Raw genomic sequence first — 15,967 nt, 5'->3', positions numbered from 1 at the left:
TGTCATCCCTAAATTTATCGATATCTCATACAGTTCGCCGCATTGTCTATCGGGCCAATCTCACACGTTGCTGCAGTCGGCTGACGAAATTGTTTGCATTTGCATTTACTGTTTGAAACGTGAGTAATACTTACCTTATTTTGGTTAGGTACCAGTGTGGTCTATTTACATATACACAAAATAAACAAGTAAACGTTTTTCTGATTCAATTCGCTTCCGAATTGTATAACTTTGTCACGTATTGTGCAGAGTGCACTTTCACTGCTCCGATTTGTGGCCGTTTTGAGGGGTTAGGGAGCCCCAATTGTCGCGTGGCAACGTTTACACTCACGATTTGTCCTTTTCAGAACCAGCAAAATGAAGTTACTCACAGCAAAGGAGGTGCGCAACGCTTATCTGGACTTCTTCAAGGAGCAGAAGCACATCTATGTTCACTCGTCCAGCACGATTCCATTGGACGATCCCACGCTGTTGTTCGCCAACGCCGGCATGAATCAGTTCAAGCCCATTTTTCTGGGCACCGCTGATCCAAACAGCGAAATGTCCAAGTGGGTGCGCGTGGCCAACACGCAGAAGTGCATTCGCGCCGGTGGCAAGCACAACGATCTGGACGACGTGGGCAAGGATGTCTATCACCACACCTTCTTTGAAATGCTGGGAAACTGGTCCTTCGGTGACTACTTTAAGAAGGAGATCTGCTCCTGGGCCTGGGAGTTTCTCACGCAGCGACTCGCCCTCCCCAAGGATCGTCTGTATGTGACTTACTTTGGTGGTGACGCGGCCAGCGGTCTGGAGCCCGATCTGGAGTGCAAGCAAATGTGGCTGGACTTGGGCCTGAAACCGGAACACATCCTTCCGGGCAGCATGAAGGACAACTTCTGGGAGATGGGCGAGACTGGGCCCTGCGGACCATGCTCTGAGCTGCACTTTGACCGAATCGGCGGACGCAGCGTTCCGGAGCTGGTTAACATGGACGATCCCGATGTTCTGGAGATCTGGAATCTCGTGTTCATCCAGTACAACCGAGAATCTGACGGCAGCTTGAAGCAACTTCCCAAGAAGCACATTGATTGCGGCATGGGTTTCGAGCGGCTGGTGTCCGTCATCCAGAATAAGCGATCTAACTACGATACCGATCTGTTTGTGCCACTTTTCGATGCCATCCAGGCGGGCACTGGTGCCCCACCATACCAGGGTCGTGTGGGTGCCGACGATGTGGACGGCATTGACATGGCCTACCGCGTGCTTGCCGATCACGCCCGCACCATCACCATTGCATTGGCTGATGGCGGCACTCCGGACAACACTGGCCGAGGCTATGTCCTGCGACGTATCCTTCGTCGCGCTGTGCGGTAAGATAAATTAAAATCTACGTCTTATATAAATCATATTATATTAGTCATTTAAATACAAGATGCATAATGTATCATTATTCTTGATCAATTAAAAAATTACACTCTCTAAGCAATAATAATCTTAAAAATTATCTTTCCACAGTTATGCCACTGAGAAGTTAAATGCCAAGCCCGGTTTCTTCGCCACCCTGGTGAACACCGTGGTTGATCTGCTTGGTGATGCCTTCCCGGAGGTGAAAAAGGATCCCCAACACATCATTGATATCATCAACGAGGAAGAGTTGCAGTTTCTTAAGACGTTAACGCGCGGGCGCAACTTGCTGAACCGCACAATTGAAAAGTTGGGTAACCAGACTACCATTCCCGGAGATGTTGCATGGCGGCTGTACGACACCTACGGCTTCCCAGTCGATCTAACCCAGCTTATGGCAGAAGAGAAATCCTTGAAAATCGATATGGATGGCTATGAGGCAGCCAAGCATAATTCATATGTGCTTTCGCAGGGCAAAGGTGCTAGCAAAATCGAGGAGATCAATCTGGATGTGCACGCCATTTCGCAGCTACAGGAGCAAGGTGTGCCACCAACCAACGACACCTTTAAGTACAAGTACGAGGCTGTGTCTGACGAACGCGACTCCGCCTACAACTACGGTGTGTGCAATAGCAAGATTGTTGCCTTGCGTTTCGAAAACCAGTTTGTGAACGAGATCACCAGCGGACAGAAGGCGGGCATCGTTCTGGACAAAACTAATTTCTATGCAGAGAGCGGTGGTCAAATCTACGACCAAGGTGCACTGGTTAAAGTCAATGACGAGGCGAACGAATTCCTTGTGGACCGTGTCTACAACCGCGGAGGCTACATTCTTCACATTGGCGTTGTAGAGGGCACCCTTAAGGTGGGTGATGAGTTGGAACTGCACATCGACGTGGAGCGTCGCTGGTTGACCATGAAAAACCACTCGGCCACCCATGCCCTTAACCATTGCTTGCTGCAAGTATTGGGTAAGGACACCGAGCAGAAAGGCTCTCTGGTAGTGCCAGAGAAGCTACGCTTTGACTTTAACAGCAAGGCGGCAATGACCATCGAGCAGGTGTCCAAGACGGAGCAGCTGACTAAGGAGATGGTCTACAAGAATGTGCCGATTTACGCAAAGGAGTCGAAATTGGCCCTGGCCAAGAAGATCCGAGGTCTGCGATCGGTCTTCGACGAAGTGTACCCGGATCCCGTTAGGGTAATCTCCTTCGGAGTGTCCGTAGATGAACTGGAGCAGAATCCCGATTCTGAAGCCGGCGAACAAACCTCCGTCGAGTTTTGCGGCGGCACCCATTTGAGGCGCTCGGGTCACATCATGGACTTTGTGATCAGCAGCGAAGAGGCCATTGCCAAGGGTATCCGACGAATTGTGGCTCTTACAGGACCCGAAGCTCTGAAGGCACTGAAGAAATCTGAAGCATTTGAACAAGAAATCGTCCGGCTTAAGGCCACCATTGATAACGATAAGTCTGGTAAGGACTCCAAGTCGCATGTGAAGGAGATTGTTGAGCTGACTGAACAAATCTCGCATGCCACGATTCCCTACGTGAAAAAGGACGAGATGCGCAACCTGCTGAAGGGCTTGAAGAAAACATTGGACGACAAGGAACGTGCCCTACGTGCTGCTGTCTCCGTCACTGTTGTGGAGCGCGCCAAGGCTCTGTGCGAAGCCAATCCCAATGCCACCGTGCTGGTCGAGCAGTTGGAAGCCTTCAACAACACCAAGGCGCTGGATGCCGCACTGAAGCAAGTGCGCAGCCAGCTGCCCGACGCTGCCGCCATGTTTTTGTCAGTGGATGCGGACTCCAAGAAGATCTTCTGTCTCAGCTCGGTGCCGAAAAGTGCCGTGGAAAAGGGTCTGAAGGCCAACGAGTGGGTGCAGCATGTTTCCGCCACGCTGGGTGGCAAGGGAGGTGGCAAGCCGGAATCCGCCCAGGCATCGGGCACAAATTACGAAAAGGTGGATGAAATTGTCCAGTTGGCCAGCAAATTCGCTCAGTCGAAACTGTCTTAAGAGCAAAAAGGATTCGAAAGCTGCAAGACCTTCAATTACTCACAATTTTGATACACAACTATGCTTAATCTTAATCCGTTGATCTGTTTTAAACAGCATTTCAGATGCATTTTTACGGCTATTTATAAAATAAAAGCATTTATACACTAAATTAACTACATAATTGTGTTTGGCTGAATTCATACATCGTTAAAAAATGATGCGGGCTAGTAGGATAGTTCACACTTTAAAAATGGGTCCTTTATTATGTTCCACATGAAAACTTTATAATCAGAACTGAACTTATTTTGAGCATTTGATTATATCTAAGCCTTACCTATATCAGTAAAGTCTTTTTAAGTAACTATTTTAACTAAAAAATTCGTCAGTATATATGTTTTAAACACGATAAACATATTTTCAGAAACCAATAAAGCCTAAGATTGGTTTTTCTGTATAATCCAATCGACAGCCTCTGCAAAGTTTTCCAACAACGCTGTTGGAGGTGGCGATGGTTTAACATCTGGCAGATATTTGCCGGTCTTGACCAGAATTCCCTGCATGCCCATGCTCATGGCGCCCACAATGTCATCATTGGCATCCTGCCAATCAAGAATTCGTTATGTTTTCAAAATGTATTCCTTACTTTACTTACGTCTCCAATCATAACGCATGAGGCTGGATCCCGGCCATCCAGAGCTCCTTCGAAGAAATAAGGATTGGGCTTGCCAATCACTTTGGCGGTTCGTCCTGTAGCGAACTCCAAACCCTTGACAAAGCACCCGGGGCCCAAGGCCAGGCCTTCTGCTCGTTTGTAGTACTTACCCTGATGCACGGCGATCAGTTTGTGATTCTTGTTTTCCAACAGAACGCTATTGCAGAGATAATCGTTAATTGAGATAAGAATATCCTTGCTCGGATGCTCACTTAAAAGCCTCGTTCAGCTGGTCATAGTTAAAGGCCTTGGGTGCCAGACCGATTACAACTGAATCCTTATAGCGCCTAGTGTCCTCCGGCGGAAAGTCCTGTCGTGCATCCTCAGACAGAATATAGTAAGGATTAAGTCTCTCATTTTCCACATAAGAGACTGCGGCACTCAAGGAGCTGTAGATCTCAGAGGCGTCAAGTTGGAAGCCAATCCTGCAAAGCCGTTCGTGAAGAGTGGCCTTTGAATCCTTCGTGGTGTTTGTAACGAATTTCACCAGTACGCCAGAGTCACGCAATCTGCACGATAATTATAAATATAGTTACGAATATCTTGGTTTTAGCTAAGCACCTTTTCAACGCTTCGACAGCATTCGGAGTAGGTTCATCCTCCACATGCAAGGTGCCACTGAGATCAATGAGTGCTCCTTTAATAGACATCTTTCTCAACTGTTGAAAGCTTCTCGTTCCTCTGGATAACAAAAACATAATTTCCAGCTGGTTCGATAGCTTTCGATAGTCGTCGCGATATGTTTATGTATCAGCAGGTGATTTTCCACAGGCGTAGACGGGGATTCGAATACTTTTTTTAAAATTAAAAAAAACTATACCCGCTCTTAAAATACATCTTAATATATTTATATAATACATTTCTCCAACCTTTAGATCATTTAATTTAATTTCACTTGATTAAGATATGTCGATCCCTTTTACATATTTTTCTAACTATGCCCATGTTCACAAGACTTCAGCAATGTTATTCTCTACCGGCAAATCGTTTCTTGCGCGATTTTCATTGGATATATCCAGAAATGCAAAACCAATTGGTCTCATAGCCAACTATTGTCAGGTGGCATCTGCGCTGCGTCCAAAGAAGGCGAAGTCGACCCGGAAAGAGGTAGAATCATAAGCTTGAAATGGAATTTACATAACTAATGCCACACTTTTGTTTCCCCATTTCCAGGCGCAGTACTTCTCCGATGCGAAGAGGATACGTGCCGTCGGCGGAAAGGGTGGCGACGGTTGCGTGTCCTTCCTGCAGCTATGGTGCAATGAGAGGGCCGGTCCAGATGGCGGAGACGGTGGCCACGGCGGGCATGTGGTGTTCCAGGCCTCTAACGATGTGCGCAACTTTAACCACGTGGGGAGTATTCTGAAAGCGGAAGAAGGAGAGCCGGGCAGCTCCAAGGATTGCCATGGCAAGAACGCCAAGCATTCTGTGATCAAAGTTCCAATCGGAACGGTGATCAGGAATGCGCAAGGTCAAATTGTCGGTGATCTGGGACAAGCGGATCTTATGTTTGTGGCCGCTCGAGGAGGAGCAGGTGGCAAGGGCAACCGCTTCTTTACCACGGACAAGGAAACAAGTCCCAAAGTCAGTGAATACGGTCCCAAGGGTGAAGATCTGTCATACACTCTGGAACTGCGCAGCATGGCGGATGTGGGTTTGATTGGTTACCCCAATGCTGGCAAAAGTACCCTACTGAATGCACTGACACGGGCCAAGCCAAAGGTTGCTCCCTACGCCTTCACCACGCTGCGTCCGCACTTGGGAACCGTCCAGTACGATGACCATGTCCAGCTCACCATTGCCGATCTTCCCGGACTCGTGCCCGATGCTCATCGCAATAAGGGCTTGGGCATACAGTTCCTAAAGCACGCCGAGCGCTGCACCTTGCTGCTGTTCGTGTTGGATGCCAGTGCACCGGAACCATGGAAGCACTATGAGCAACTAATGCACGAACTCCGCCAGTTTGGCGGACGTCTGGCCAGTCGCCCGCAATTGGTGGTGGCCAATAAGCTGGACGTGGAAGAGGGCCAAAACAACTTTGAGGAACTGCAACGTCGCCTGCAAAATCCCGTGCTCGGCATTAGTGCCAAAATGGGTCATAATCTTGGACAACTCCTGAACAGCATACGCAAAGGATACGACCGCCACAAGGAGCAGCCCAAGGAATCCAGTTAGAGGCCTCTGTTTATGTTATGTTGGTTTATTATTTATAAATTAAACTGTAATCTTATAAGCTAAGCAAGTGGGAATCATTGCCTACAAGCCCTCCTCGGATGTGGGGAGCCAAAAAGCCATGTTGGTGCAAGCGGACGCCAGCATCATGTATTTCGGATTGAACTGAACGCATTGCACCGGTCCCGGATGGTCACCATTCAGTACGGACACCTTATTGCCAGTGTCGGCGTTCCAGATGTGCACACGTCCATCGGTGCTGCCTGAGAAGATGAACTGCGAGTCTGGGCTGAAGCTCGCCTCGATGGGAATGCCCTTGTTGTTTGGATAGCCCGTGAACGTTTGCAGCGGAGTGCCGTGGAAGGCATCTACTAGCCGGATGACCGATCCATTCGTGCTGATCAGGATTGTTTTGCCGTCACGGGAGAACTTAAGGCCAGTCCAGTCGCATTCCTTCTCCTGATTAAGTTTAAATGTGACGAAGGGACCTTTGTCGAAAGACCGCAGATCGTACAATTTAATGCTTTCCGAGTTAACGCCGGCGGCGAAGATCAAGCCCTCGGGATCGTAGGCGGCAATGGGTCGTCCAGAGAGATGCATCAGTCCCTGGCAGTTGGGCGAGCGTAAGTCCCACAGGCGCAGTGTCTTGTCCAGCGAGCCGGATAGAAAGGTGTCCTCCACCGGCGAAATGCACAGTGAGATAACCTTCTTGGTGTGGCCGGGGAAGTAGCGCAGATATTTGTTGTCGTGCAGGCTGAGATAGCGTATGGTGTCGTCCACCTTGGTGGAGCTGTGGATGGCCGTGTTGTTGGCGTGCGTAAAGTGGATTAAATCCACTCCATACTTCTTCGAGTTCACCGTGCGCGACTGCGTGCCCTTTTCACAGTCGTAGATCACGATCTGGTCATCCTCGCTGCAGGATATTAGATGTTCGCCGTTGGGCGCAAAATCGATGGCGTTGATCTTGTCCGTGTTTTCCCGAAAGATTTTGGCCACCTTAAAACTTCGCACCACCGAATCTATTAGTTTTATCTTCATTTTAGTTTGTGGTATTTCGTTTTGTTGTCAATATGCTGAATTGTCGCAAGCGGTGTTATCGGTGGCAGAGGTTCACGTCTTGATAGCTGTCTTATCGATAACGCAACTTTCGAACTGGTTCCGGAATGAATTCCAAGAGCGGAACCAGCAAGTCGATTTACATTATTTGAAAATTGATGTTTAAAAATTAAACTAATATAGAAACTCCACGAAAAACTAATGAAATAAATTAAACTCATTTCAAACCCCAAATAGTGCAACAATAATTTATAAATGCAAAAGTAATGAAAAGATATCTTCAACAACAAAATTTAAGTATATTTTTCTCGTAAAGCAAAATGTGGTTGGTGTAAGGCGTCATAGAAACAACAACATTAATATAGCTACATTTCATAATGTACACAGTGCAATTGTAGATGGTCTATTAATTCGTTTTCTCCGACGGGCAGTCACAGGTGATACTGTGGGTATTTCCCAGCAGATCCTTGGGGTCAACGTAGACAGTGCCCTCCTTGCCTCGAGCAAAAGGTGTATGTCCGTTGGTTTGTAAGTAAAAGTCGCCATGAATTCTGAAAATCACAATTTCAAATGATGAAACTACATTCTGCGCTAAGCATATAAGTAGGTAGGAACTTACGTCGTGGGACAATGATGACCCATCACCACGGGCGGGCAATTCTCTACTATTTTGTTCTGCTTGAAGTCGGACCATTTCTTGGCGGGCACAGCATCGAATCCGATGGGATACCGATCCGACACGCTCTCGGCCCAGAACCACCAGCTCCGCCGATGACTGGACAAATCGTTGTCGCTGAGCATCTTGTAGTTTCGCTTGGGACAGCCAGGCTGCAGACTGTATCCACCATTGGGCCAGAAGTCCGCCGTGCCCGTGCTCGTCGGAGCTCCGTACAGCCAGGCGTCCGTGTGTATCACGTCGACGAACTCCGCATCATTGGCAGACAGGTGCGTGCCCGGATAGAAGAGCGGAAATGCGGGATCCAAAGCGGAAATTCTATAAAAGAAGAAATGATTCAATATAAGCTTTATAAACCTTGCCGATCAACGATTCTAAAAAAAAACTTTTCCTGAATCTCTGCCATATGGTAATACAAAAGTATTAAACTGTAGACTTTGAAATTATTTATCTAATATCTAATATAATCATGACGTCGGCAAATTGCCAGTGGCAAAGACTAAAATCGAATCAAGCATGAATAAATAATTTCAAATCAAACCACGCTCATTTCACCTTTTTATCTTTCTGACGCCCTTGGTGCGTTTAGTAATCTCTCGGCCGAGGAGTCCGGCCAGCTGGCCGCCCATCGAGTGCCCGACAATGTGGAACTTCTCAATGTCCAGGCCATGGTCGAACATTTTGAGCAGGACCTTGGCCAGCTCTGGGCCCAGTTGTTTGAGGTTCGGGAAGGCATCGAAAATGTAGTTGCCATCGGCCAGTTCACCCCAGTCCAGGACAATAAGATTGGTATCCTTTCGCTCCAGATAGGCCTCGGCTATGACGTGAATGCTCTCCACATCCGGATCTTCCAAGTAGCCGTGCAAATAGAGCACGGTGTTCTTGCCCAAATCCAAGTGCTCGTCCTCCAGAAGACTCTGGAAATCGGTTAGGTCATAGATATCGCTATCTGCCACCGTGGGTCTGTGGATAAAAGATAATGATATAGGTGAATTCTGGAATATATTTAAGAAATTCGGATTTTAGTTTAATAACATGCCTTTATGTATCATTTTTGTACATATATACTAATAATAATATTAGTTCTTACCCATAATATAGTATAAACTTGGCTGTCGTCAGATCCGCCTTGGAGTTCTTGAGTCCGCAGAGGAGCCCTGTTCAATAATTATCCAAATCGTATTAGCGGAATTTTCCATTTTCGCACACTTACTTACTGGATTTGTTTTTAATGGCCTTGTGCATGTTTTCTGTGGGCTGTCGGCTATTAGTCCATAAATTGATTGATTACGTGGCCAGTGGATTGTCCGGATATCCTCTGGTCCCATGCGGTGATTGGCAAAGACTGGGCCGGGCACTCGGTTGGCCGGATTAATGTGGCGTGGCCTAAACCCCCATTGAAATTGATAACTCTAATTAAATTTCAATCTTTTTCGGATAAGATAGTAATGGTGAGTTCGGCCAAAAAAGCCTTGCGACATGAGCATCGTGATTCGCACGAGTGTGGCCCCAACGGCGGCAAAGTCAGTGTGGGAGTCCAAGCCTTTGCTTGTCCATGCATCATTCATGTGCTAATGTGCTCCTACGGTGGAACATCCGATTTCGGTCACTCGAACATTCCAAATCTCCGCCATATTATTCATCCACTTCTATCGGCTGAACAAGTTTAATCGAACACTAATCCCATTATGCACTTGAGGACTAATTCAATGGTGATTGAATCAAAGCCATAAAAATAAACGCTTTGTCGCCAGCCAGTCTACTTATTTCTACAGGTAGCCAATTCCAAATCACCATTCACGATCAATTAAAATTGCAACATAATGAGTTTCCCCAACTGAGCTGAATAATTACAAAGTTTTCCCGTTGAAAATTACAAACTTAAAGACCATCATAACTATCATTGATCCATTAATATGATGGGTTTAGTTAGACTATTACAGCATGTTTATTTAAGCATAGTTTTAGTACCTATTTAAGCGCATTTTATTGTCACTAAAATTAATAGTCTTTTTATGGGTGGACCCTGTAACTTTGACCTTAGTAATATGGCTATCATAAAAAAGGGAAATGTTTGACAGTTCAACCAGCTACAGGGACCACTGTCCATTGCCACAGATTACGTTAACCCGGGGTCTAAGTGAACAAACTACAGTGCTTAAATATGCAGACTTGAAATTACAGCAATGCCATTCAAACACACTTGTAAGCTACAGTCCAACGTCCCTAAGTGGGAACAAAAGTTAAAGTTTAGTTTATATTTGTTTTCTCAATGCATTAAATTTGAAAGTGGTGTTTTAGTTTTAGCATACATTGTTTTTGGGGTGTATTAAGGTACAAAGTACAATACAAAGTACAAGTAAATACAAATACTTTTTAAAATAAGTTATATAAATACTTCAATGAAGTCAAAACTTTCTTGTATAAACTAATAAATTAATATTACAACTACCATTCTTGACAATCTCCTACTCACAACATATCTAACTGAGGGAAGTTGGACTGTAGAAATGTTTATAGATGTATATACATAGATATATGTCGAAATGGAAGACCCCTGACCCTCGTTGCCTGCCCAACGCAATCGTAATTTAAGTACCGGCCTTTTTTTTGCCTCGATTTCGCCGTTGTATCGCGGACATAAATAAAGAGCACTTCAATTTATATTCCGGCTTATCGGGGGAAAATTAGCCGTCAGATATGGAGGAGGGTATCAGTGGTTTCGAGGGTATGGAGGGGTTCGAATCGGCGCCAAGTGTTTGGCGGAAGGTAAAAAATAACGCTTAGCGAAACGCGCCACTTGGGGAAATCGGGCAAAATAATGAAGCACTAATTGTAATAACAGCTCAGCGTTTTTGACATATGCGAGTAATTAATGCATAGCCCATAGACTATAAATATTCGGACACTTGTTGCGTCCACGGGGGCAGGTGGATCGTAGGTCAGTGGACGGGAAATGGACGCGGAGATTGCGACAGCCGTGGGTAAACTGATAATGTTCCGCATTTGGCTGTGTGTTTGGTTGGGCACACACAAACACCTCGGTTTATTGCATATATGCACACACAATTGATTGGTTCCACCCATTTGCCCAATCAAATTTGCATCTGATCACCCCATTGACTCCACCACATTCCACGCCGCATCTGATTCGATGGCGCTCGAGCGCCAGACGCAATAATTCAATGGCACTTACGCGTCCACACTCGGATTCGGGATTCGATTCGAGAGTTAGGCAAACATTGGCCAACGCGCAGCGGAACGGCGAAACAAACAAGCGTATCGCTTCGTCGCAAAAGTCCAACTGATCTCTCGCTAGAAACTGCTCGCCACCACCACCACCATCATCCAATTAAAAAAACAAAAAGAAGCCCCAACTATCGCCAGGTGTCTGTTTGGCGACTATCGATATCAGCCTAGCTAACTTGCTGTCAAAATCGTTTACTGCTGCAATTTCAAAATAAATTAACAGTATTTTGTTTGTAATCTATGCTTTTCATAGCCATACCTCTCAAAAATTAAAAATAATCAATGCACCTGCCAAATATTTAAAATTTATATAAAACTTAAAAAGGAAAATATTACATTTCCAAAATTTGAACAGCAAAATCAAACCTAGAATTTGCTATTACATTTTAGGAGTTAAATATTCAACTTTGCTAGTTACACTTCCTCCACATTAAACATTTCAATAGGTCTTGTGATATTGTTTCACTACAATTTTATTTTTGCATTCAGATGCGATCAAATGTTCCAAACTCTACAAATGTTTTTAATAATGATCGTTATGCCTATGGTAATTTATATATAATATAAGTATGTAAGTATTAATGTTTAGTTGTGTGTCGCGTTTAGTGGGTCTCCTCCCATGCTGATTCTCCGATTCTCCTCTTCCTTCCTTTGACTCCTGGCTCCATTCATCCCTCATCCAGCATCGGCTGCAGCGTTTAACACCTTCCGGGATCCACTACAATTTTCCGTTCTTAAGTGTTGTTGCTACATAATATGTTTTGTTGCCGGCGTTAAATACATACATTTTTAAAAATAGAATAAAAAAAGATGCAAGAAGGTTGATTACGCTGCAAACAAATATACAAAACACATTATTGCAGACGAACACAGAGTGGGGAATGGTGAGATAACCACGTGGTGGTGGCGATGATACCGGGAAAGAGACAGAAAAATATGGCACAACATTAGTATCGGTTAAAAACTTGAACCACTGCACTCGCACTTTTAATCAGATCGGACATCTAGCCTGGTTATCTTGAACAAACAAACAATCAAATGTGAATATGATTACGACGGGGAGGATTAAACACATTGGCTTGTGGAACTGGCTGGAGACAGCGGGAGGCACATCACACGTCATGTGGTTGGCTACTCATCCTCTAACATTCCGAATCAAGCGTGGGCGGCTCCGCTGCCTTGCCATTCATCTCCTGCAAAATGTCATTGTCAGCTGCCTCCGGCTGTCGGGGCGGTTCCACGATCAGCTTTGAGTCCATTGCCGCTTCAATTTTTGCGCCCATGCAAGGCGGTATTGCCGTTCTAAACACATTCAGTTCCAATTCTACGGCAGGATTTCAATTAAAAGTCTTACTATTAGCTGGCATTTCATGAATACGTGTAACTCTCAGATTCCCTGTATACTTTAAAACTTGTGGTAATGCAATTTGCTGTGTTTCAAAAAGGTTTTATATTGTTCTTTTTATCCCTGCTAAACCCTGATTATAAATATATCAGACTGTTTATTGCTTACCTGCAGCTATACCGGCAATGGCCTGTGCAGCAAAATGCTTGACATCCACATCTGTGTCTGTGTTCAGTTTGTCGAGTGTAGGCTTTACTTGGGCATCAATGACGCTGGCCTCCAGGAAGGGCGAGATCTTCTGCAGGGTCTTTGCCACGTTGAAACGAACATTGGCAACGGGATCAGCGGCAAGCAGGAGAACTGTGGGCAGCAGCAACTTGGTGGTGATATCTGTGCCGCAGACCTCTGCCAAAACATTCAGGCAGAACAAGCAAGTCATTCCTAAAAATCATAAGAACTATCAGCATACATAGATCTTTTCAATTTCAATTCGATAACTTACTGTGCAAATAGTTCTTGTTACGCGACATGACCAGGATCATTGGAATTATGGCCTGTTCGGCCCAGGGAGCTCCAAACTGCTCGACGAGCTTCTTCATGTTGAGGGTGGCTGCCTCACGAATGGCGTACACGTGATCGTTGAGCCATCCCATGCAGAGACCGCGCAGTTTTTGGTCAAAGAATTCCTGACCCAACTGACCGGCCAGAGCAGGCATGTACTCGATGATGGCTAGACGCACACGCCACTTGGAGTCCTCGGCCAGCTCGACGATGGCGGGCAGAAGCGACTGTGACAATTGCTGGATGCCGATGACGTCGTTAACGCAATCCAGGTTTGAGATGATGTTTAGGCGCACTTCTGGGCACTCATCCTTGAGTTGAATAAGGAACAATGGGAGCAATTGCTCCACAGTCTGATAGGCGCCCAGCATGGGACTCAAACCCATGATCACCGAGGCCAGAGCTGACTTGACATGAGGGTTGGGGTCCGATACAAGATCGCGCACATAGGGCAAAATGGAACTAAGGATGATTTGCACCTGGTTCACCTTGTCCAGGTTGGCGCAGAAGTCCTTCACCTTGGTGGCCACTGCAGCGCGAACCTCGGCCTCGGCGTCCTTGAGCAAGTACTGGAAGGCAGGCACCAAATCCACCCGAGTAATCTCCGGACCCACAGCCTTTTGCAGATCAACAAACTTCTCGGCCACCATGTAACGCACCCTCCAGGAAGAGTCGCTGGCGCACTGGCGCAGCGTAGGCAGAACCAGCTAAGTAAGAAATATTTTTTGTAAGCCACAAGCATTAGCGATTTCAGCGCTGATCCACTTACGTGCTCTACATCATCCTGAGGCAGCAGCTGGGCAATGCTGACGCAAGCCTCTACAGCCAGCAGACGAACAGAGTCCTGAAAATTAGGTAAGGATTGATATTTTAAAGTATTCTTAAGTTGATTTAGGTGCTTACCTGATCATCCTGTGCCAGCTGAACAAAGTTGGGAATCAAATCGGACTTCAGATACTCGGTCTCAACAACCTTGGCAAACTCGCCCAGCTTGTTGGCTGCTGCACGGCGCACCATGGGTGTCTCATCCTGGCAGAGCTTTCGGAAGTTGGCGCGCAGCTCGGCCTTCACTGGCTGCGTGACGCGTGGATAGCAAACCGAGAAGAGGCCGCAGGCAGAGGTGCGTGAGGTGAACCAGTCACCGGAAACCAATCGCTGCAATGTCGGCACCACATGGATCTCCAGATCCTGGGCGCTGTGTTCAGCGGCCACGGTCCGCAGAGATTCCACAGCCTTGTCTCGCACCACGGTTTCCTCTACGGTGGCCAAACTCTCAAGGGGCGGAATCAAGTACATGGCAAACTCTGGTCCACCAACGAGACCTGGAAAATAATGGCGGGAAATAGTTGAAAATGTTTTGGCAGGAAATATATCTTTGCTCACTCGTAAAGTTGCCCAGTTGATCGGCCAGGGCCAGCAGTACCTCGTCCTCATCGTATATGGTCTCGGTGAGGAAGGGAATCAACTCGGACCTTGTGCGCTCCTCGCCCAAAGCGAGTGCAATAGTGGACAGTTTCTTGATGGAGTTCAACCGAAGCTGTTTTGGTAAGGGGCAAAATAAAAAATGATTATTTTAGTAGGGTATTCAAATGTAGGATAAGTGATAAATAATTCTACGATTTTGAGGTTATTATTGATAGGGCTGATTGGTTTTATTTAAAGAATTTTCAAACAAAAACGTAGCACATATATTTACTTAAGATATCTTTTTAAGATAAGATTAGTGATTAGATTATTCGATGTAACGAAATTACTTCATCTTACTATCTCATTTTAACATCAGTAATGGTATTACTATTGATTGAAGTTGATCTATTTTTAAAACGCGCAGTTGTAAATTGTTTTCGCAAATAAAAAATGCGAATAAACTTATACTTATACATACATAAATGAAGGATAACAAAATCTACAAATAAGAAGCGGATAAACACGTATACCGATAATTGCAATTAATTGATAATAGTAAGATTTATTTTCGCAAAGCGCTAATCTTGTGTATATCGAAATTCGGTATAATTTCGATGCACACACTCGCACCAACACAAATGCCCATGCACACACACCCACACAGTGACGCATTTTTGCACAAATACAATCGCACATAGAGCAGGGAGTGTGGGCACGCTTATCCAAAATTCAATCACTAGAATAATTCTGTACATTCTTCGCGAGATACAACTGGACTTGGGGGTCTAGAACATGACAAACCTGAACGTCCTCGTTTTTCAGTTCATCGATTAGAACCGCAATGGGATATAGTGAATCGTCGACCGATTTGTCGCTTGCTGCCATTTTTTCCGCTATTCCTTCTGCTCACACACAAACACAAACGCACTGAAAATCGGGTTTTCTATTGTGCAGGCAAACGACGATTTCGATTTGGCCCTCTGGCGATTCCCAGATTGCTTTTTCAAGGTTACAAAATAATTTCGCAATGTACTATATTCCGTCGCCTTAAATTTTCTAATAATCCATACAATTATCCGCTGATTGCTATTCTGTCGAACGAAAAACGTACGTCGTTGGTGCAAATTAATATTTTTTTTCTTCAAGTGACACAACGGTAGAGGTGGAACGCATATCGATGATTATTCGATACTATCGGTGTTTCAGGGCGGTAGCATCGATCGATTTTCTGCAATATATTTTATTTAAGTGAATTCTGAAGAATATTAAATCATACTTATTAAATTAGTCCAAGAATATGAACAAATATCTGCATTGATTACCTGGTGAATTATAATTCTAGAGCCTTATTTTATAATTCTTAATTTTTTAGTATACTTCCAAAAGCTAATTGGTACAAAACCC

General features: G+C 45.4%; 6 protein-coding genes across 8 annotated transcripts; 2 read left to right on the top strand and 4 right to left on the bottom strand.

The window, feature by feature from the left end:
- Window positions 1-12: 12 nt before the first annotated feature.
- On the top strand, window positions 13-3,561 carry LOC117150820 (alanine--tRNA ligase, cytoplasmic). The gene is made up of 3 exons (XM_033317882.1): window positions 13-119; window positions 348-1,352; window positions 1,498-3,561. Exons 2-3 carry the CDS (start codon window positions 358-360, stop codon window positions 3,401-3,403), a joined length of 2,901 nt encoding a protein of 966 aa, XP_033173773.1. The 5' UTR covers window positions 13-119; window positions 348-357; the 3' UTR covers window positions 3,404-3,561.
- A 57-nt stretch (window positions 3,562-3,618) lies between these two features.
- On the bottom strand, window positions 3,619-4,805 carry LOC117150823 (haloacid dehalogenase-like hydrolase domain-containing protein 2). Its single transcript, XM_033317889.1, has 4 exons — window positions 4,659-4,805; window positions 4,310-4,606; window positions 4,038-4,254; window positions 3,619-3,984 (listed from the first exon to the last, which is right to left on the bottom strand). The coding sequence occupies exons 1-4, from the start codon at window positions 4,793-4,795 to the stop codon at window positions 3,820-3,822; spliced, it is 816 nt and encodes a 271-aa protein (XP_033173780.1). The 5' UTR covers window positions 4,796-4,805; the 3' UTR covers window positions 3,619-3,819.
- A 243-nt stretch (window positions 4,806-5,048) lies between these two features.
- LOC117149350 (mitochondrial ribosome-associated GTPase 2) lies at window positions 5,049-6,335 on the top strand. The gene is made up of 2 exons (XM_033316769.1): window positions 5,049-5,204; window positions 5,271-6,335. Exons 1-2 carry the CDS (start codon window positions 5,061-5,063, stop codon window positions 6,270-6,272), a joined length of 1,146 nt encoding a protein of 381 aa, XP_033172660.1. The 5' UTR covers window positions 5,049-5,060; the 3' UTR covers window positions 6,273-6,335.
- Window positions 6,278-7,378, bottom strand: LOC117149367 (WD repeat-containing protein 82). Its single transcript, XM_033316770.1, has one exon. The coding sequence runs from the start codon at window positions 7,305-7,307 to the stop codon at window positions 6,354-6,356; it is 954 nt and encodes a 317-aa protein (XP_033172661.1). The 5' UTR covers window positions 7,308-7,378; the 3' UTR covers window positions 6,278-6,353.
- A 226-nt stretch (window positions 7,379-7,604) lies between these two features.
- Window positions 7,605-11,313, bottom strand: LOC117139580 (inactive pancreatic lipase-related protein 1). The gene is made up of 6 exons (XM_033302033.1): window positions 11,198-11,313; window positions 9,219-9,387; window positions 9,092-9,158; window positions 8,557-8,964; window positions 7,945-8,319; window positions 7,605-7,876 (listed from the first exon to the last, which is right to left on the bottom strand). The coding sequence occupies exons 2-6, from the start codon at window positions 9,244-9,246 to the stop codon at window positions 7,732-7,734; spliced, it is 1,023 nt and encodes a 340-aa protein (XP_033157924.1). The 5' UTR covers window positions 9,247-9,387; window positions 11,198-11,313; the 3' UTR covers window positions 7,605-7,731.
- A 392-nt stretch (window positions 11,314-11,705) lies between these two features.
- On the bottom strand, window positions 11,706-15,721 carry LOC117139414 (serine/threonine-protein phosphatase PP2A 65 kDa regulatory subunit). 3 transcript variants are annotated; one of them, XM_033301817.1, is made up of 8 exons: window positions 15,365-15,720; window positions 14,540-14,693; window positions 14,060-14,478; window positions 13,926-14,000; window positions 13,098-13,863; window positions 12,764-13,036; window positions 12,036-12,080; window positions 11,706-11,968 (listed from the first exon to the last, which is right to left on the bottom strand). In XM_033301817.1, the coding sequence occupies exons 1-7, from the start codon at window positions 15,446-15,448 to the stop codon at window positions 12,076-12,078; spliced, it is 1,776 nt and encodes a 591-aa protein (XP_033157708.1). In that variant the 5' UTR covers window positions 15,449-15,720; the 3' UTR covers window positions 11,706-11,968; window positions 12,036-12,075. The 3 variants fall into 3 exon arrangements, with proteins under 3 accessions (XP_033157708.1, XP_033157626.1, XP_033157794.1); XM_033301735.1 differs by having other exon boundaries at window positions 11,706-12,080; window positions 15,365-15,719; XM_033301903.1 differs by lacking the exons at window positions 11,706-11,968; window positions 12,036-12,080 and adding an exon at window positions 12,247-12,574 and having other exon boundaries at window positions 15,365-15,721.
- Between the last annotated feature and the right edge of the window lie 246 nt (window positions 15,722-15,967).

The sequence above is a fragment of the Drosophila mauritiana genome, chromosome 2L (assembly GCF_004382145.1).
Source record: "Drosophila mauritiana strain mau12 chromosome 2L, ASM438214v1, whole genome shotgun sequence".
NCBI classification, from domain to species: Eukaryota; Metazoa; Arthropoda; class Insecta; order Diptera; family Drosophilidae; genus Drosophila; species Drosophila mauritiana.
This window is presented reverse-complemented; position numbering and strand designations above follow the sequence as displayed.